Here is a 22,538-nt window from a genome sequence, read left to right on the forward strand (position 1 = left end):
ATGTTACAAAAAAAATTTCACAAAGGACTGATTGCTATTGTACAAAGGGGTATAAGGGGATAGCCTGGCTACGCTCGCCTGGCTACGCCCGCCTACCTACTTCCGGCCAAATTTAATTTGTACAAATGAAATGAAGTACGATGGTCTGGTTGGACCAGGCTAATAAGAGTCAACATCATGGGGAAATATTTTGTATTTATTCTGCATTTCCAGAATTAAGTTGTACTTTTTTACAAGTATTAGTAGCAGGCACAGGAAAAAATCATCATCACGTGGGAGATATTGTTCTTTGAGAATTAATTCAAAATGTTAAACAACATTTCTCCCGGGCCGGGCCCAGCAGCAGACCCGGGTTCGATTCCCACCCGCGGTCGTTCTCTGCATGTCACTCCCCTCTCTGCCCCATTTCACCTCTGTCTCTCTGCACTATCAATAAAGCATAAAAATGCCCAAAAAATATATTTAAAAAAAACAACATTTCTTTCTCAACATTTGAAATACAATGCTCTTTTTATACCCTTAATGTGGGTTTAATACTCAGTTGTACCTTTTTAAACACTTTTGGCCATAATTATGAAAGAATATCAGGTTTATGTTCGGTCAAACAATCCATAATTTCTTCTCGTGGCCGGTTTGTGCAGATCCTGCTGTCATGGTGAATTATAGGGAGCGTGTATGTTCCCACAGCCCAATGGTCCCACATGTTTAAGTAATATATGATAGAGAATGGTTTGTCTGTTTATCTGATTGGGTGTGTTTCATTCCTATTCTAACCTCTCCCTGTCCCCTAACCCTGTGTGTGTGTGTGTGTGTGTGTGTGTGTGTGTGTGTGTGTGCGCGTGTGTGTGTGTGTGTGTGTGTGTGTGTGTGTGTGTGTGTGTGTGTGTGTGCGTGTGTGTGTTTGTTCTTACCCTAACCCTAACCCTAACCACCCAACTGTGATGCCTGAACCTAATCGCCAATTTCAGGAACATAGGGCTGTGGAACAACCCCGAATTACAAGGCAACCATTTTCATTTCATCATAATTGTCTATGGCAGCACGTTGGCTTGTAAAGACACTGGGAGGCTCCTCAGACTCTGCAGAGCTTCAGGGGGAAGTTCTCAGTGATCAGATGATCGTCATGAAACACCACCACAACGTTCACCTCAAACTCTGGAAGAAAAGGAAAGAAAAATTGTTAAATTTCGTCTCAAAGGGGCTTCAAAATATGAAATATCTTTTTATTTCAGTTTTTTCAACCTTTATTTATACAGGTAAATCCCATTGAGACCGAAGACTCTTTTGCAAGGGAGACCTGTTTTCCTTTCCCACGTTACCATTCACACACACATTCACCGATAGCAGCAGGCTAACTATCGACATTCACACGAGGCAAGGAGGGTGAAGTGTCTTGCCCAAGGACAAGACAACCACTCGCTTGCTCACTCACACACACACACACACACACACACACACACACACACACACACACACACACACACACACACACACACACACACACACACACACACACACACACACACACACACACACACACACACACACACACACACACACACACACACACACACACACACACACACACACACACACACACACACACACACACAGAGGCTGTACTGACCCACTTTGAAGTTGGTGGTCTCTAGCGTGGGGCAGGTGAACAGTCGAGGGAACACCATGTATATGGGGATGGGCAGACCGTGACACACGTCTCCCTCTGCCATCTGGATGTTCTGGATCTCTGTCGCATCCCGGGCATAGCCTTCAGCACAACCTGGACACACAGACAGACAGACAGACAGACAGACAGACATATTTATGACAAAAATAGCAGATCACTTACTTACTTTTTTTTTTTTTTTTTTCTTTTTTTAGATATTTTTTTGGGCATTTTTATGATTTATTTGACAGTGCAGAGAGACAGAGGTGAAATGGGGCAGAGAGGGGAGTAACATGCAGAGAACGACCGCGGGTGGGAATCGAACCCGGGTCCGCTGCTGGGCCCGGCCCGGGAGGGGGACGCCCTACCTACTGAGCTAAAGGCGCCCCCGGATCACTTACTTTTTAATAGTTTTTCAACATTAACTTGGGTCCCCGGTTTGACTAGAGAAAAAACAACAACCCTCTCACTTTTTCCACACCTTCCCTTTTCTGAGAAGCCTGTGTTTAAAATCCCCAGTTAGAAATCCCCAGATGTCTACTAGATCCGTCCGAGATTTTTATTGTTGAAAACTGCATGCTATTTGGGCGATTCTGACCCATAATCTAGTGCGCACGTGAAGTGACGTCACATCGACGAAGCCTCCGTATGAAAACAAAAAGGGATGAGACAGATATAAAAGCAAGAGGCAAGATCAAGGAGCCATGTTATGATGAAATAAATAAGTAAAAGTATGTCCCAATAGTATGCCTACTGCTGCATCCTAACTAGATTCTTTTTACGATCAGATGTAGTAAGTAGAATAGAAAAAATAAAGAGTATGAGATTCGGAACGCAGGGAAAGTTGTTTTTGGACACTACACCATACTAGTAGGAACCCAAATTACAATTTTGAACCTGAAAATGTATAGAATATATTACTTTTAAAAGTGTAACCCAGCATCTTGACTCATCTAACATGATTATCCGACATTGCAACATTATTTATAGGTCAAAATTGACAGAAAAGTATAATAGGTCCCTAATTATAACCCAGTGTCTTGTCTCACCACAGGTCTCCACTCTGACCAGCTGTAGTTCGATGCTCTTGATAGAAACATCAGAGTTGTCCACCGTCAGTTCTCCGGTCAGCGGTCGACTGATCACACAGTTTGTCGCGTCAAGGTTTCCTCTGATCAGGAACTTAGGGAGAGAACTCTTCTGTTGGCAAGGAAACAAGTGTGTCCTCTCAATACAGCTTCCATGTTTATTTGATAGGGAGAAATTCTACTTATTTTAGTTATTTTTCTAAATGATAAAATATTAGATATTTAATCATTTAAAAAATAACTACAATAAAGATAAATTAAATTAAAATAACTTAAAAAAACAGATAGAAATTATGTAATTAAGGTCATGAAATAACCAAAATACATTTTATAAAATATATAAAATAATCAATAAATAAAAGTTAAGATAAAAAAGTATATAGTAGGAATTAAGAAGATTAAGATATATAAATAAATAGCTTTAAAAAGTGAATCATTTTTTTATTAATTGATCATTTTATAAACTTAAAACACTAAGAATCAGTATTATATATTAAATATAGATATTGTGTTCTCACCTCTCTGCTGTTTTGCAGAGTGTCTGGAGTGATGGTGAAGTTTACTGGAGTGGGGACGACTTTAGATTTCTGAGGCTGGAAGAAGGAAACAACAGGATTTAGCTTTTCTTAAAGGAGAAGTTTTTGTTAATATAAGTGAAGACGGCTGTGTGTTCATGAGGTGGTGACGTAGGGACGAGGGAGGGGACTGATAACTGCAAGTCACTGACAGGAAGTTAGCTAAAAGGACCACATCACTTACTGAACCTTAAAGACCTACTTCACCGGTTGGAACATGAAGGTGTATTGAACTCTGAGATCCTATTTAGTATAAATGTGCAAATAAAAATTAAATCGGATCATCTTAGCCTGAGAAAAGGCAGAAAGAGTGTTTTATGGTCTCACTGTCTAACCCAGGGGTGTCCAAACTTTTTTCACTGAGGGCCACATACAGAAAAATCTACGAAGGGCCGGGCCACTTTGCAAAAATAATCAGGACATGTAGCTGCTCTGATGTTTAGTTTCATAGTGTCTTCGTAAATTGTAATCCTTCTTCACGGCAACACTTTACTTGCACATTAAAAATATACATCCCCCTCTTGTTAAATGCCATTGATACACCCAGTGTTTTCTGCTTTTACGTCTAATGTCCAGCTTGGTGAAAATAGTAGCCAGCTGAGATCCCGCCCCTCCAAGGGGGGTCCGGGGGTATGCCCCCCCGGGAGATTTTTTTAAGTTTTTAAAGTGAAATGCATGAATCTGGTGCACTTTGAGAGGGAAATTAAGAGGCTAAAGCTGAAGAATTTTGTATGAAAAAAAATGTAAACACTGTGTCAGATGATTTAGAAGCTATTGGAGAAGGACACATAGATTTTCCATAATAATATTAATTTAAATTTGAATATTATGCAGGGTCCTCTGGGATGGCCTTGATGCTCTTTTTCTTTTATGGGACATATTTCTCTGCAATATAATGAGTGCATTTAGATTATTTAAAAATGAAAAGGGCCATATTACATTATATTTTTAAAATGTGCCAAGGGCCAATCAATCAGTTTTGACACCCCTGCACTAGTGGGTTAACTAAGAAATGCAAAAAAAAAAAAAATTTTTTTTTTTTTTTTTTTTTTTTTTTTTTTTAAAGGGCCATATTGCATTATATTTTTAAAATCGGCCGCGGGCCAATAAAAAGCGGGCCGCGGGCCGCAGTTGGCCCGCGGGCCGTAGTTTGGACACCCCTGGTCTAACCCTACAGTTTCCTTCTTGTGACATCACAGTAAGGGTTAGGATTAACAGGACAGCTGGGCCATGGGAAGACTAAGGGAAGACTGAGGGAAGAAAAACCTAATTCATTACATTATAATAGTGATTTTATAATGATAGAACGCTGGTTCCGTATGGGTGAAGTATTCCTTTAAAGTTTGTACTTGAGCAAATACATACATATAATATATTGATTATTATGCTTTTTAGCTGATTTGCATTAAAATAAACCTGTTCATGCCTGCACAACTGAAGGGACCAGAACATCCTGTAAGCCTAGTGTAGGGGAGAACGGGGTAAGTAGGCACACTTTTTACTCTAGTGAGAATTGCTCATCACCAAAACATCTGTCAATAGCCATTCCTACATTAAATTGAAGCTTAAGGTGTTGGCTAGAAATGTGTGTCTCTCTTTTTTTCCAACTTATTGTAATGAAGAAGTAATTTACCATCAAAGACACTCTGACACATTGTGACAACCAACCCCATCAAGGGGTCGGTTGTCACACACTATGGGGTTGTTTGTCACAATGTTATCTTAATGGGAAAAATCTTAAAAAGAAGGCAAGGAGGCAGAACCAAATTTGAATGTTTAATTGCATTGTCAAGTTGACAAATAGGCCTACATAACGTTCTGTAGCCTTGGCAGCTGGTCTAGTTTGGGATGCACTGGGTTGTTTTGATTTTGTTGCCCTTTTTTCTTTTGCATGTTAGCTGCCTTTTCCTGCTCAATTCTTTCCTTCTCTGGGGTGTCAGTGAGGATACAGCTTGACAATTTCTTTCGTTATTGGGTTCCTTTTCTGGCTGCAGCCTTGAGATAACATGTGACAACCAACCCCCCAAAAAATTTGACGACCAACCCCAACTTGAATTTCTTGCTAGCATCAAGGCCAACAACCATCTGACAACTAATTAGCTTGCTAACCACAATCTAAACTATAGTTTACCCTTCACACTTTCTGAGGGTAACAAGTGTTTTGTTATAAACCCATTGTGTAAAAGCCTAGAAGAAAAATACTGAGAAGCAAAATATTTTGAATTTGACATGAAAAACACAAAACATCCTCTCACCTGAAATGCAGCTGTCTTCCTCCAAGGAAGTCTATGTATGTGACCTCTGATCCCAATTCTGGACCTTTTTTAGATCAACATTTCAGAGCTAGCGCGCTCTGGTGGCGAGATATAACGAATGTGACATCCAACCCATGTGACAAATTACCCCGTTCTCCCCTACTGTATGAAGTATATACTGTCTGTATGTGTATATTTCTTAGTGTTGTCCCTGTACTAATAAACAGTATATACTAGTTTCAAGCTTCTTGTTGCTAACGCAGCGGTTGTGACTGACCTGACAGTGAACGATGAACTCACAGCTCCTGCTCAGATCTTTAGCGAGAAGAGAACGCTTCATGTCACAGCGCAGAGAATACTGAGAGGAGAGAGAGAGGGGGAGAGGGGGAGAGAGAGAGAGAGAGAGAGAGAGAGAGAGAGAGAGAGAGAGAGAGAGAGAGAGAGAGAGACAGAGACAGAGACAGAGACAGAGACAGAGACAGAGACAGACACACACAGGCACAGACACACGCACAGACACACACACACACACACACACAGACACACACACACACACACACAGACACAGACACACACACACCATTATTATACACATAATTATTTACTGATTAAGAATATGGAGTTAAACATGTTAGACGTGTGGCTCTCCTCCCATAATAAAACAAAAACAAAAAACTATTTTTTTATTTCATTTTGGGTGCAGATATTGGTGAGTAGCAAACTAAAATCACTTTTACTAACATGATATTTTATTTTAAAAAATATTTAGAAAAAAATAATAAAAAAAAATAATAATAATAATTTAAAAAAAAAATAATAATTAAAAAATATTGTAATCCTTGAGTACGGTATCCGATTGACTGACCTGAGGAGTATACTACAAAGCAAACTCAACAGAGCCCGGCTCTCTTTTTTTGATCTGGTTCAACATAACACATACCCTCGCTCAGAGCTAACCGGTATCACGAAGGCAGTTATCAACCTCTTATGTTGAACGAGAGTTTCAGCTTCAGGCTCTGTGCGCGTCCCCATGAGAGGGGGCGTTTGGCCGTCATTTGACTCTGCTTCCGCACAGACTGGACTGATCTTGTGCCGCTAACTTTACACAAACGGACTGATTGTGAGCAGCTGAGTAAAACAAAAGTGTGTCGCCAACTTCATTCAAGAGGAAGAGTTTGTCAGTCTGAATTATTACAGCAGAAAACAGAGAGCCGAAAAAAACTATTACTGCAAATAGGCTAAGGAGAGTGGAATGCTGCCAGCATGGAAATTATTTATTTATCTTGCCGATCGTTCTCGCAGTGCGTAACGTGACATTATAAAACAATGAAACGTTGAACTCGGATTTAAACACTATACCATTTAGCCTAATATATATATAGGCTACTTTGCTATATTTATAGCACTACGCCTATAGTCCCACACTTAAGAATGTAATTTAAGTCTGACACTGTCTCAAAATGAATAGCCTATGGAAAATCATTTAGTTTTGGGCCACATCATAATGAATACAATTTTGATTTAGACTATTAGCCTTTTATTTGAATCTTACAAATACCAATAGGCCTACATTAAAAAACCTGTAGTCTGGACAAATATGAATCTAGGCTACTGTGAGAAGCTTAACCTGCGAGTCTGCAACGATGTCCGAACTGTGACAGCTGTCACCTGTCACGTCCCAACTGTAATCGCTACTTATGAAAAGAAAGCCCACAGTGAAATAATGTTGCAAACTGTGATTTTATAGAACGCTTTATTAAGAGCCAGTGTGTGTATATCGCCAGGTAAAATCATTTGAGAGGAGAGCATAGAGTGGCGCTGCATACAGTATAGGTGTGGGCTATTTTACATGTTCAATAACTGTATGCATGTGGCAAAAAGCCCCAGCGCGATGTTACAGTTCACTCTGCTGTAAGCCTAATGTCACGGCTTCGTTTCGTTCATTAACTTAGCCTACTGATCAATAAATTTAGATGTAACAGCTTCCTCAGTGAGAATGTAGCGCTCAGACAATATTGTCAGGTCCGCGGGATTTCTAAATGTGTAGTTTCCTTGAAGGGCAGCGCTCTATAAGAGCCGAATTTAAGCTCAAACTCTGAAACAAAAACTGGTCTGGGCAGGTTAGCCGTGCAGCCTCTGTTACCACGGTGATCTAGCCAGGTAGAAAGAGAGCCACCTTTCGTGATACTGAAAACTCTGGCTTTAGACCGCTTTAGACTCAACAGACCTCGCTCAGCCCTTAATCTCGCTTCGTAGTATACCCCTCTGGATATTGACGAACAGACACACACACACACACACACACACACACACACACACACACACACACACACACACACACACACACACACACACACACACACACACACACACACACACACACACACACACACACACACACACACACACACAGAGGACAACCCTTGAGTGCGGTATCCGATTGACTGACCTGTATATTAACAAAGACTCCGTGGTAGGTTTCATACAGAACCTTGTTGCTCTTTGTGGAGAGAGGAAACTCAAACGGGATCTCTGTCTTTCCACCCGGAATCTTTCCTGCTTTGGACACTTCTATCAGACTGCTGATCAACTGGATCGGCTGAGGGAGAGGGAGGGAAGGAGAGAGGGAGGGAGGGAGGGAGGGAGGGAGAGAGAGAGAGAGAGAGGGAGAGAGGGAGAGAGGGAGAGAGAGAGTAAAAAAATTATTCAAAACATTTTTCAGCTATTATGCACTAAATTAAATGTACTTATGGATATTATAATTACTTTCTACAAAATCTGCTAGGAAATAAAACCCAAAATTCTACACACTGCAGGTTTAAGTAACTTTATTAGTCAATGGTCACATTAAAATGTGTCTTCTCTCATATCCCCTCTGTCAGAGCGCAGTCCCCGGCACCGGACAGGAGGGAGTTAGTAGTAAAAGCTAGTGGTGGCTGCTATTACATCTACGGTGCCCACCATCTCTACCATTGTGTCCTTGAGCAAGACACTTAACCCCCAAACTGCTCCAGGGGCGCTGTACTATGGCTGACCCTGCGCTCTGACCCCCTCTGGAGTGTGGGAACTTGAGAGGGGAGATGAGGAAAGATTAATTTCAATGTAACCATTGACTAATAAAGTAACTTAAAGGCCTATTTCACCAGTGGGAATATGAAGGTGTATTGAATTCTGAGATCCTATGTAGTATACATGTGCAATTTGTTTTTTAAATTGGTTCATCCTAGCCTGAGAAAAGGCAGAAAGAGTGTTTTATGGTCTCACTGTCTAACCCTACATTTCTCTTTCTGTGATGTCACTTTTCTCAGGCTAGGATGAACCAATTTAAATTTTTTTTGCATATTTATACTACATAGGATCTCAGAATTCAATACACCTTCATATTCCCACTGGTGAAATAGGTCTTTAACTAAAATTACCTTGACAGTGTTGTTGAAATTACTCAGAATTCCTCATGGGGGGGGGGCGACAGAAGTTACGCACTATAGCTTTAACACAGACTCCTGTGTGTATTAATCGTCCATGTTGTGTGTTTACCTTGACTGAGTTATAAAAAGCCTCGAAGACTCCGACGCTCTTGGAGCTGAGCTGCAGGTTGACGGTTCCCTCCATGGTGAGACTGATGCCATGGTGCTGGAGGGACTCTTTACACTGTAACACCACCACTCCAGAGACAACTTCCTGTGAACAATGACACACAATAAAACTGCTTATTGTGTGTGTGTGTGTGTGTGATAGATAGATAGATAGATAGATAGATAGATAGATAGATAGATAGATAGATAGATAGATAGATAGGTGTGTGTGTGTGTGTGTATGTGTGTGTGTGTGATAGATAGATAGATAGATAGATAGATAGATAGATAGATAGATAGATAGATAGATAGATAGATAGATAGATAGATAGATAGATAGATAGATAGGTGTGTGTGTGTGTGTGTGTGTGTGTATGTGTGTGTGATTGTGTGTTCAGCTTCTTTTTTTTTTTTTTTTTTTTTTTTTTAATTTTCATTCATTTAATTTATGCTGGAGGGACTCTTTACACTGTAACACCACCACTCCAGAGACCACTTCCTGTGAACAATGACACACAATAAAACTGCTTATTGTGTGTGTGTGTGTGTGTGTGTGTGTGTGTGTGTGTGTGTGTGTGTGTGTGTGTGTGTGTGTGTGTGTGTGTGTGACAACAAGACAAGTGAGGGCTGGACAACTACTACAGAAATAATAGTACTGTTTTCACTGATTAAAGGTGGAGTCAGTGATTCTGGAGAACGCTTGTTGTCAAAATCAGTGAATATCTCCTCATGATCCGCTACCTGTCTGTACTGTGTGTTTGCGCTGGGGGAAAAAATCCAGTGTTAATACACAGCCTAGGATCTGTAAACTGGTATGTAAACAAAGGGGGCCCACCATAGCAACATGCCCGTTTACAGAGCCTAGGGCTAGGCTGTGAATTAACACTGGATTTATTTTCCAGTTGACACATTGTACAGACATGTAGCCTAGTGGATCATGAGGAGATATTCACTGATTTTGTCTTAATTTCATATCACTAAAGCCAACATTGTCAATTTGATAATTTTTGACAAAGTGGTTGGAACTCCTTTTATCTAAGTATCTTCAGTCAACCAGACTAGATTTCTCCCTAAGGTTTTTTTTTTTTTTTTTTTTTTATACAGGTAAATCCCATTGAGACCGAAGACTCTTTTGCAAGGGAGACCTGTTTTCCTTTCCCACGTTACCATTCACACACACATTCATACACCAATAGGAGGCTAACTAGGTAGTTTTGCTCTAGTTCAACTTCTTAGCAGTAGCAGCTGTAGAAGTTCTGGCTGGAGTACTAGATGTAAAACCTTGTTAAAGTAATATAGTGATTGTAGGAACATTTATCGCAGAGTTGAGGGTTTTTCCTGGCTCAGAATGGGCCTTTGGGGGGTGACAACAGGGAACAACTTCTTTGGGGTCGCAACTGCAACAGTAAAGGCGAAAAGTTTGTGAATTTTAAGAGCAGTATGGGGTTGAGAAGGGGGAGTTTCAATGATAGTTTTATTACGATTATTTTGTTTTCATGATGGAGGGAAGCAGTAATATAAATTGAAATGCAATGAATCGCCCAGCACTACAGGAAGGAGGACTTGTATTGGGCTGAACTAGAAACACATTTGGAGAAGTTTTAAATAGCGTAATATATTCTCAATTTGTATGATTTAGGGAGCTGGAGATTTTCCTTTGGGGGGGGCATAGAACCACTTTGGGGGGCGCCAAGAATGTCTCTATGCAGGAAAAACCCTGTGTGTTGTTGTGGAAGAAGTAACCTATAACTAGATGTAGCATTTAACACCCATACAAATGTGTTTTAATCTATTTTTTAAATAGCTGTAAATGCAGTAACTGTTGCACTTACGCTGCAACTGTGTATATGTGTCTAACCTTATTAGTTTAACAAGTGTTTCGTCCATACTATAGATAGACAGTACTGTTTACTGTAGCGGTAAATTTGACAGGGGGACGGATTTCTGTGTAACACCGCCTTCATCAGCTGAGTGTCATGTGTCTCAATTATATATAACACATTAAACACTGTATATAAATAATAGTTCCTCCTCATATACTGTTTGTTACTGACATGAAGGCTATTTTTAAACACACATACACACAGAGGTAGAGTTTAAATAGCGTATCGTTAGCAGACTAGAGACGTTAGTAGGCTACTCACCCCTTCATGGTAAACTTTGTTCGCTCGTTTCAGTCGTATATCCAAAGTAACGCTCATGGTTGGACCCTCTTACGTCACAAGCACATTTAAAACGAACGGTTTGTTATGAGAAATTACACGGATGAACCATAGACTGTATATAAGAGATGAATTCAATGTTTTTTTAGCTATTTCTGATGCTCTGTTTGCCTGTTCTTCCGCTTTGCAATAGCAACAAGGCGACGTCCGGTACACACCTTTCAGATTAAAAGCAGAATCAGCCTCCAAATGGCGTTTATTTTATTTTGAGATTTTTTTGGCGAGTGTTTAGGTGCATAGCGACACCTACTGTCTGTACGTCATGATACGTTATGAACCGTCCAGAGCCCTTACGTCGTCTGGGACAGGTCTACAGTCCCCAGAGTTAGGACTAAACAAGGAGAAGCAGCTTTTAGTTTTTATGCACCAAAAATCTGGAACAAACTCCCAGAGAACTTGAGGTCTGCTGCAACTCTCAGCTCCTTTAAATCGAGTCTGAAGACTTTTCTGTTTCCATTTTAACCTGCAATTTTTATTTAATTTAAATGTTTTATTCATTCGCTTTTCTAATGTGTATTGTGTATTCTAATCTTGCCCCTGTAAAGCACTTTGAGTGGCCTTGTGTCTGAATTGTGCTATAGAAATAAACTTGCCTTGACTTGCCTTGTACAGGTGTGTGTAACACCAGGCTTCACACATTATTAGATACAACATTTAAATAAATTAAAGATGCATTTTAACACACACACACACACACACACACACACACACACACACACACACACACACACACACACACACACACACACACACACACACACACACACACACACACACACACACACACACACACACACACACACACACACACACACACACACACACACACACACACACACACACACACACACACACACACACACACACACACACACACACACACACACACACACACACACACACACACACACACACACACACACACACACACACACACACACACACACACACACACACACACACACACACACACACCCCTGAATTGATCTCTGGAGTATACATAAAAGTTAAGTACAAACAGCTGCTCGGTATTAAACCTTCTGTTGTCAGAAACAACTTTCAGCGTTTGTTTTCAATCTGTTGAAACAATATTAATGAAACGTCCAGAGATGCTTTGCAGTAATTTTTAATGACAAAGGAATCAGACAAATTACATGACGTGAAATTTGTCATCATTCAGTTGCAGATTTAAACATTTATGACTTATCTATATATGCTTTTATATGAAGGAAAATGAGAAGTTAACTTGACTTTGCTGCAGTGATTCAGATTAAGATTATGATCTTTTATATGCAAGAATTATTTAAGAAAAGCAAAACCTGCGTTAAAGGCCTACTTCACCGGTTTGAATATGAAGGTGTATTGAATTCTGAGATCCTATGTAGTATAAATGTGCAAAAAAAATTAAAATCGGTTCATCCTAGCCTTTTTTTCCGCACATTTATACTACATAGGATCTCAGAATTCAATGCACCTTCATATTCAAACTGGTGAAGTAGGCCTTTAACATCGTGTAGGTGAAGCTGTGTGTGTGTTACACGGTGAAAAGCAAATGGCCGCTGAAGGTGGTGTAACGGCCGGTGTTGTCATACACTGTTGCGCCGGCCCACAAGCGCACAGACACGACATCTCCAGCCTCCAGGAGCAGAGAGGCGCCTTGAGAAGCAGAGTTATAACGCGGCGACTTCTGGGTCTCAATTGAGCTGAAGACATCCTTTGAGTTCTTCACCAGCACAGCGCCGGTACGACCTCCGGATCCGATGACGTGCCACTCAAAGTGATAGGCTCCTTTCAGCGGCGCAGTGAAGGCACCTGTGGAAAAAAGGTGTTTGTTTCTGTCATTTTAATTTTTTTTTTATATAATTCTTTTTATTTTGGTTTGTTTGTAACAACAATCAAACAAACAAAACAAACAACACCAGACAATACATACAAACTAAAAAAAGAGAGAAAAAAATGTAAATAAGAAAAAGGACAAATGTACGGTGGCGCTGAGCATTCACCAAATAAAAAAAAGTTTCAGAGCAGGATCTCGTAATTACGAGATAATATCTCGTAATTACGAGATAATTATCTCGTAATTACGAGATAAGGATCTCGTAATTACGAGATAAAGATCTCGTAATTACGAGATAAGGATCTCGTAATTACGAGATAAGGATCTCGTAATTACGAGATAAGGATCGCCCTCTCATTCATCAATAACGATGTCTGTGTGTGTGTATTTGTGTGCAGACGAGGTGAACCTAGCCATAGGAAAACGTAGGCAATAGCCTTGGTTTCCGGACTACAATGGGCCCCATAATCAATAAACTTATTTTAAATATTTGTTTAGGCTACTGTTCATTCATTAATCAGCGATCGCATCGGGTAGGCTACTGAGGGACACACTTTCGGCTTTACGCCCGTGATCAGCTGCTGAGGTCCGACTGGGCTTTTCTCCTGAATAGTCCCAGTGACTGCATATCTGCACAAAGTTGACATGGCTATCATTGTCATGCCCTCCTTGTAGAAAGTTCTTATGTGTTTGTATGAGTCATGGATTACACCGAGTTTAACGACTGCATTTAATCAAAGCATTCAATAAAACTGCGTTCCGATACAGTAACAAACAGGAGGTAAAAGTGAACTAGCCCACCGGGCATTCTGATTGGATGAGGCAACACAGTACGGTGGCTCCGGTGGCTCATAATGAACAAACTGCATATACAAAGTGAAAGTGTGTCCCTCATTTCCCAATGCGATCGCTGATTAATGAATGAACAGTAAACAAATATTTAAAATAATTGTATTGATTATGGGGCCCATTGTAGTCCGGAAACCAAGGCTATTGCCTACGTTTTCCTATGGCTAGGTTCACCTCGTCTGCACACAAACACACACACACACACACACACACACACACACACACACACATCGTTATTGATGAATGAGAGGGTGATCCTTATCTCGTAATTACGAGATCCTTATCTCGTAATTACGAGATCTTTATCTCGTAATTACGAGATACTTATCTCGTAATTACGAGATATTATCTCGTAATTACGAGATCCTGCTCTGAAACTTTTTTTTATTTGGTGAATGCTCAGCGCCACCGTACAAATGTGTATGTTGTTCATTATTGCATGTTCACACACACACACACACACACACACACACACACACACACACACACACACACACACACACACACACACACACACACACACACACACACACACACACACACACACACACACACACACACACACACACACACACACACACGTAACATTTAAAGACACAAAAAAAGAAAAATCCATGTCCTGTGATCTCCACTGTTTCTGTCATTTTAAATGGAGAATCAACTGTTTGCTACATCAGACTAAAGTTAAATGTCTAGTTCAGGTACCTGTGACTGGGCTGTAGGCGTTTCCAATGTTGGTGACGACGTGTTTGAAGACCAGGGGAGTGTGTCCAGGAAAGGGTCCTAAGGTTTGATCACCAGTAGCCACCAGAGAGGCAGAGAAAGCCACATGGTTACCTGAGAGAGAGAGAGAGGGAGAGACTGACAGAGAGAGAGAGAGACAGACAGAGAGAGAGAGAGAGAGAGAGAGAGAGAGAGAGAGAGAGACAGAGAGAGAGAGAGAGAGAGAGAGAGAGAGAGAGAGAGAGAGAGAGAGAGAGAGATTCAAGAAGATTTATTTTGTCATTGTACATGTTTCAGAACAAACGATAATCTGTTTACAGTTAGAGAGAAAGAGAGAGAGAGAGAGAGAGAGAGAGAGAGAGAGAGAGAGAGAGAGAAAGACAAAGAGAGAGAGGGAGAGAGACAGAGACAGAGAGAAAGAGAAAGAGAGAAAGAGAAAGAGAGGGAGAGACAGAGAGTGAGTGAGTGAGTGAGTGAGTGAGTGAGTGAGTGAGTGAGTGAGTGAGTGAGTGAGTGAGTGAGTGAGTGAGTGAGTGAGTGAGTGAGTGAGTGAGTGAGTGAGTGAGAGAGAGAGAGTGAGTGAGTGAATGAGTGTGTGAGTGAGTGAGTGAGAGAGGGAGAGAGAGAGAAGAGAGAGAGAGAGAGAGAGGGAGAGAGACAGCAATGGAAGTATATACACCTGTATGTGAACTATACACTGCCTGGCCAGAAACAATTCACCACCTGGAATGAGCTAAGCAAAAAAGGTAAGAGGGTAAAGATCTTCACACTATGTCTAATAGTGACAGCAGGAGCATTTCCACATGTCTAATGCCAAGAGAACTTAAGGGATTTGTACCAAGCACAAGGGGTGTAACGGTACACATAAGTCACGGTTCGGTACGTACCTCGGTTTTGAAGTCACGGTTCGGTTCTCAGTTAAGAGGAAAAATGCAAAAAAAACTGCATGGAGCATTAAAGCTGGGGTATATGATTTCTGATTGGTCAAAGTTAACATGAGCTGTACACTTTGACCAATCAGAGCGAGGCTCCGATTCTCTGTTCTTATTGGCTGTTGGGACTGTCCATTCACTTTGGCACAACTTTGTTGGTGTAGAGCGTGTCAGGGAGGAACCATAGGGGAGGGACCAAAGAGAACAAGTGGAGCGGTTGAGGTATTTGAATTTGAATCTCTATCCCAACTGCCATATTCTCCCCAAATCCTCCACCCCAGCTTTAACTACAATTGTACCTTATAGGTCTGTTTCAGTATAGAAAAGAGAATACTGCTGCAAACAACCAAGGTCTCCAATAAATAAAATACTTCTCAAATAAAAGTGCATGTTCTGCACCGCAACCAAAACAAGCCTGAACATTTGGCATATCTACATCATCTTGACACTATTTAAGACATAATTACGTATTGCGGTACAGTGCAGTTCGGTATGGTACGGGCTGAACGGTTCCAATACATGTATTTGTTACAACCCTACTGAACAGCTGTGTGGCTTTAAAGGTCAGGTCTAGGTTTAGCGACCTGATGTGCCAAAAAAGCTTATTGTGCGTAAATAAAACTGACTAAATATTTGAGTGTGTGTCTCTTTTTTTCCGGGCCGGGCAGTGTCTTTAGTTTATCGTCTATTAATCACTTTAAGAATATTTTCAGGAACGTATTCTAAAAGCCCCAGAACAACCTGCATTCATTAGAATCATATACGCCCTCTAGAGGTGGAGAGATTACCTTCCTTCAGCTCCTCAATCTCAGTCTGCTGTCCCTTCAGTTTGGCTTCTTGTTCCTCCAGTTTGGCTGCTTGTTCTGAAAAAAGGAATAAAAATAGTTTGATTTAACTGCAACATAATTTATACGGCCAATAATATGGCCTAAGGTGAAAGAAATCAATTACATCAAAATTAAAATGTGCTTTTTTTTCTGTCCAGGTATCTGCGAACATGAGGACAGTTATTCACTAGTGATTCTTACCTTGAGTCAGAGATTGTAGGGCCGTCATGTCTGCTCTCAGTTTTACCCAGGAGTCGGACAACTCCTTCAGCGCATCAACCGGTGAAGCCGCAGAGACACGGCATGCCAGCAACAACAGAGCCAACACAGCAAGGGTCTTCATCTCTGTGTCTGTGTCTGTGTGTCTGTCTGTGTGTCTGTGTGTCTGTGTCTGTGTGTCTGTGTGTGTGTTTCTGAGTTTCTCTGTCTCACATCAAACAGCATCAAGTCTTTTACAGTCTTCAAATCATATTAAACTCCACCCACCCCGTAGTGTCCTCTTCTGACTGGCTACATTCTTATTTTCCTATCTGTTCATTGGTCTGTGAGTGAGCGAGTGAGTGTGTGTGTGTGTGTGTGTGTGTCTGTGTAACTATGTGTAACTATGTGTAACATTGTATTTTAAAAAGAACTAAAAATCTAGATGTTGGATGAAGCCAGAGTTAAAATCTTAATTCCATTTTTTTTTACAGAATATTAGTGTCCAGTTTTTTCAGAACAGATTTGGGTTACAGACTTTTTTTTTTAGTTTATAAGTCAAACACTACTATATACAGGTCTTAAAAATGCCTTTTTTTGTATGTTTCTTAAAAAGAAAATGTCTCATAAATCAGACAATGAACAACATATGAACAAATATACTGTACTAACCTTCAGAATAGTGCTGAGAATGATTATGGAAAGTTTAGTTGATGTAAGTGCTTTACAAGTTGAGATTTTGAGAACAGATACACAGATAATTCCCACATGAAAGAGATGACAGTAAAACGACTGTGCTGCGGTGATCATGTAAATAAAACACTTTCACATCCGCCTTCCATTAAAGGTGCAGTCAGTGATTCTGGAGAAGGCTTGTTGTTGAAACCTGTCCGTAGTGTGTGTGCACTGAAGACAATCTGGTGTTCACACACAGCCTATCGTCTATCAATCACTTTAAGAAGATTTTTTAAATTAGGAAAATTATTTCAGGAACGTATTCTAAAAGCCCCAGAACAACCTGCATTTATTGGAATCATATACGCCCTTTACATCATTCTGCACATCGGGTCAAATGATGTTGTAAAGCAGGAGTCTGAAATGTTGAAACAGGACTTTAAAGATCTCCTGAACACGGTCAGCTCACTGAAAGCTGAGGTGTATATCAGTGGTCCTCTCCCACCAATCAGAAGAGGACCTGAGAAATTCACTAGATTGCTGGCAGTGAACACGTGGCTTTCAGCTGCGTGCCCCGACCACTCAGTGCATTTTATTGACAATTTTAACACTTTCTGGAACCGCAGGCAGTTTTTTTAAGACAGATGGACTCTGCCTAAATAAGACAGGATTACAAGTATTCATATCAAATGTGTTCTACGTCCTGCGCCACCCATCTGTTCGTGCCAAGGACAAGATACTGGAGAAAGCCAAAACACAGCATTGCAGCAGCGCCGAAGGACAACTGCCGGCCCCAGATGACAGCTCAGACCAGGAGAGATATCAGGGCAGAGAGGAGGGGGCTCCACCCATCCCCGTCTCCCCTAGACCCCGCAGATCATCACCAAGCCGACCTCTCTCTCCTCCTTTCTCTCCTACACCCACCCTTTCTCAATCCTCTCCTGAGCTGGAGTTCATGGAAATCGTACACACACACACACACACACACACACACACACACACACACACACACACACACACACACACACACACACACACACACACACACACACACACACACACACACACACACACACACACACACACACACACACACACACACACACACACACACACACACACACACACTCACACAGTCCTCGATGTCCATCTACCCCCCCCACAACTCGTCACTCTTAGCCACAGCGCCCGGCTCGTCACCCCTCCACGCACACCCCCTCTGATCCCACCGCAACGTCATCGGCAGCAGTCCCAGCCTGAGGAGCCTGCTTGTTTACGGAATAAAAGCACTTGTTGATACGAACCGGGCCGCGGCTACACAGTTATCGCCTTTGACTCACAGGATAAGCCGGGGCCCTGCTTCTCAAGGTTTATCTCAAGAAACAGGAAACTCTTAAATCCTGCAAATGTCTCAAATCTGATAAGCATTCCTCTTCAGCCACAATCGGCTGAAATAAATCGGGGTGACCATGTTTCGAACACACTAAATGTAGCTTTATTAAACATCAGATCCTTGGCAGGAAAAACATTTTTAATTAATGATCTTATTACTAGGCACAATCTTGATTTCATGTTTTTAACTGAAACTTGGTTAGACCAAGATAACAGCTCAGCTGTTCTCATAGAGTCCGCCCCCCCAAATTACAATTTTGTAATAATCATAAGTTAATCAACAAAAGTTCTGACCTGACCTTATGGTGAAGGTTCTGAAGGTTATGAACCGTCCAGAGCCCTTAGGTCGTCTGGGACAGGTCTACTTACAGTCCCCAGAGTTAGGACTAAACGAGGAGAAGCAGCTTTTAGTTTTTATGCACCAACAATCTGGAACAAACTCCCAGAGAACTTGAGGTGTGCTGCAACTCTCAGTTCTTTTAAATCGAGTCTGAAGACTTTTTTTGTTTCCATTTTAACCTGCAATTTTCATTTTATTTGCTTCTTTTATTAAATCCAGTTTTCATGTTTTTATTTTTTATTTTTATTTGCTTCTTTTAATCGCTTTTAAATGTTTTATAATGTGTTTTATGTATTCTAATCTTGCCCCTGTAAAGCACTTTGAGTGGCCTTGTGTCTGAATTGTGCTATATAAATAAACTTGCCTTGCCTTGCCTTGCCTAGAGTCCGCCCCCCCAAATTACAATTTTGTAATAATCATAAGTTAATCAACAAAAGTTCTGACCTGACCTTATGGTGAAGGTTCTGACCGTATGGTGAAGGTTGTTATGTTCTCAAACTGCGTACGGGAATGTATGTTTTGACTGAGATGGCTCCGGAGAACTGTGTCTGTAAGATAACTAACACTATATCTGGCAGAGGAGAATCTTGTACGTAGGCTGGAATGTTCGTGCGTAATTAGATTTCACTATAAATTCTCTGTATGACCGCCTGTCTTGACCCATGTTTGCAAACATTAAAGATCTGTTCTATTTTTATATTTAAACATTGTGTCACCTCGTATTAATTGACTAAATTCTCATCTCTTAAAGGTTGATATTTCAATTCCATGACAAGCTGTTGCCCCCGCTGAATAAACAGATGACAATGAGTGAGTGAGAACTGATCTAAACACAGAGAAATGTTCTTTATACATACTGCTGTAAAGGTTGCGCTATTTAGAGCATTCTGTACCCCGCTATATACTGCCCATTTGTGGCGTGCTTACAGAAAAAGCAATATGAAAAAACTAACTGTGGCGTATAATGACGGAATGCGGATGCTTCTCAGAATACCGAGATGGTCTAGTGCCAGTCAAATGTTTGTAAATGTTGGTGTGCCTACCTGTCATGCTTTAATTAGGAATTTGATGTATCGTTTTATGTGTAGGTTAACAGCATCTGAAAACAGTATTATTCAGGCATTGGCCAAGCCTGGGCTCAGCTCTGTCAGGTTCTCATCCACACTCTGGAGACATTGGAGGGCTTCTTTGTATACTGCAAGTGTTGTATGCTGATCTCTTATTTTATTTTTATTTTTTTAATCTGCATGCATTGGTGTGCTTTTTGTTGTTATTTATGTTATTTATGTATTGACTCTATTTTTTATACATTGTACTATGGATCTTCATGTGTCCTGAATAAAATCATATATATATATATACATTCAGACTGAGTCTCATGTGCGTCTAATAGATCAGTGTAGAAACTGTCACACGATAGAGTTTTGCCTTCAGGGTTTTCTGGCAGAATTCCAAACACAAGTTTTAAGGTGAGGCGATCTGAGGACACATACAGGTTTGACTTGTTGGGTTTGGCATTCATTATAATGTATGTTCTCTCTCTTGAGCTCTTCTCCCATTCATAGACAACAACCTACCAAAGAAATGTGAACTTATGGCAACGATTTAAATTGCTGAGACACTGACCCTTGATCCCCGAACCCACATGCTTCAAACCGCACACTAATGTCCAGTAGGGCTGGCCCGAATTATTCGAATATTCGAATACTCGTTCGGAAAATTAGTATTCGGAGCTTAAATTAGTATTCGGAGCTTCGTTTTTTTTTTTTTTTTTTTTTCAACATTTTTTTTGCAAGAAGCTAGTACTGCAATATAATGTCATCAAATAATTTTATATTTGGATATAAAAGTTAGTAATATTGTAGTAGTAGTAGTAGTAGTATTGCTCATTTAGGAGGATATTACATCACTAAGTGTCATAGCGCATCCATTACTTCACCTCCGAGTGCGTAAATCTTCAACAAAATATGCAGATACTGTCAAAATCGGTTCCAGGGAGTATATAGGGATTATTAACGTTTAAAAAAAAAAAAAAATTATAAACATTTTTTTAATTATTATTATTTTTTTCTTTTATGTTGTTTTTGATGGTGTGTTTTTCTGGAACGAATATTCCAATATTCGCTCGGAAAAACCAACAAATATTCAAAGCCTGAAAAATGGCATTCGGGCCAGCCCTAATGTCCAGTCATGGGCTGTTAAACACGTACAGGTGAAACTCATATTATTAGAATATCATGGAAAATGAATTGGAATTGAGGCAATATTTCATGCAAAAAGGGGCCCAAACCAAGTACTGAGTACCACACGCCCTACCAACTGAGCTAAGGGCGCCCCCTACAGCTTTCATGTTTATTTGATAGGGACGTATAGTAACAAAAAAGACAATTGAATAACAAATCTCAAAGCATTTATAGCAATGCCCATCACAAGAAGTGCTTTTAAACAATCATAAAAATAAACACATGAACACATTAAATAACATACAAGGCACATACACCTGCACCATCCCCCAAGCCCACCACTGTGTATGTGTATATTATATATTACATTTTTTAACCGATAAGTATCAGTATTGTTTCCCCTGATTAGGAACTTTTTCTGTTGACAAGGAAAAATAGTGTGTCCTCTCAATACAGCTTCCATGTTTATTTGATAGGGAGAAATTCTACTTATTTTAGTTATTTTTTAAATGATAAAATATTTGATATTTAATAATTTAAAAATTAACTACAATAAAAGATAAATTAAATTAAAATAACTTAAATATGTTATTAAGGTCGTGAAATAACTAAAATTAATTCTATAAAATATATAAAATAATCAATAGATAAAAGTTAAGAAAAAAGGTATATAGTTCCTCCTCATATACTATTTGTTACTGACATGTAGGCTATTTAAAAACACACATACACACAGAGGTACAGTTTAAATAGCTTATCGTTAGCATAGGCTACTAGTTAGTAGGCTACTCACCCCTTCATGGTAAACTTTGTTCGCTCGTTTCAGTCGTATATCCAAAGTAACGCTCATGGTTGGCCCTCTTACGTCACAAGCACATTTAAAACGAACTGTTTTCAATTAGAAAAACACATATAAGAGATAAACACAGTGGGTTTTTTAGTTATTAAGGATTTCTCTTCTGTTGCTCTTTGCCTGTTGGGTTCTTCCGCTTTGCAATAGCAACAAGGCGACGTCCGGTACACACCTTTCAGATTAAAAGCGGAATCAGCCTCCGAAAGTCCTTTTTCTTATTTTGGGATTTTTTTGGCGGAGGGCAGCCAGTGTTTAGGTGCATAGCGACACCTACCGTCTGTACCGGAGTGTGTCACACCAGGCTTCACATACTTCGGGTTACATACAGGTGAAACTCAAAATTGGAAT

The 22,538-nt window shown here is 40.3% G+C and overlaps 2 protein-coding genes across 3 annotated transcripts; both read right to left on the reverse strand.

The window, feature by feature from the left end:
- Nucleotides 1-11,515, reverse strand: vps26c (VPS26 endosomal protein sorting factor C). 2 transcript variants are annotated; one of them, XM_080040537.1, is made up of 8 exons: nt 11,304-11,515; nt 9,122-9,265; nt 8,034-8,183; nt 5,862-5,942; nt 3,273-3,347; nt 2,716-2,863; nt 1,628-1,780; nt 1-1,155 (listed from the first exon to the last, which is right to left on the reverse strand). In XM_080040537.1, the coding sequence occupies exons 1-8, from the start codon at nt 11,358-11,360 to the stop codon at nt 1,073-1,075; spliced, it is 891 nt and encodes a 296-aa protein (XP_079896663.1). In that variant the 5' UTR covers nt 11,361-11,515; the 3' UTR covers nt 1-1,072. The 2 variants fall into 2 exon arrangements, with proteins under 2 accessions (XP_079896663.1, XP_079896662.1); XM_080040536.1 differs by having other exon boundaries at nt 4-1,155; nt 2,716-2,866.
- Nucleotides 11,516-12,589: 1,074 nt separating this feature from the next.
- LOC307260302 (complement C1q-like protein 4) lies at nt 12,590-17,049 on the reverse strand. The gene is made up of 4 exons (XM_080040504.1): nt 16,751-17,049; nt 16,511-16,585; nt 14,773-14,928; nt 12,590-13,193 (listed from the first exon to the last, which is right to left on the reverse strand). The coding sequence occupies exons 1-4, from the start codon at nt 16,890-16,892 to the stop codon at nt 12,916-12,918; spliced, it is 651 nt and encodes a 216-aa protein (XP_079896630.1). The 5' UTR covers nt 16,893-17,049; the 3' UTR covers nt 12,590-12,915.
- Nucleotides 17,050-22,538: the final 5,489 nt, after the last annotated feature.

The sequence above is a fragment of the Ammodytes marinus genome (assembly GCF_949987685.1).
Source record: "Ammodytes marinus genome assembly, chromosome: 14".
NCBI lineage: Eukaryota > Metazoa > Chordata > Actinopteri > Uranoscopiformes > Ammodytidae > Ammodytes > Ammodytes marinus.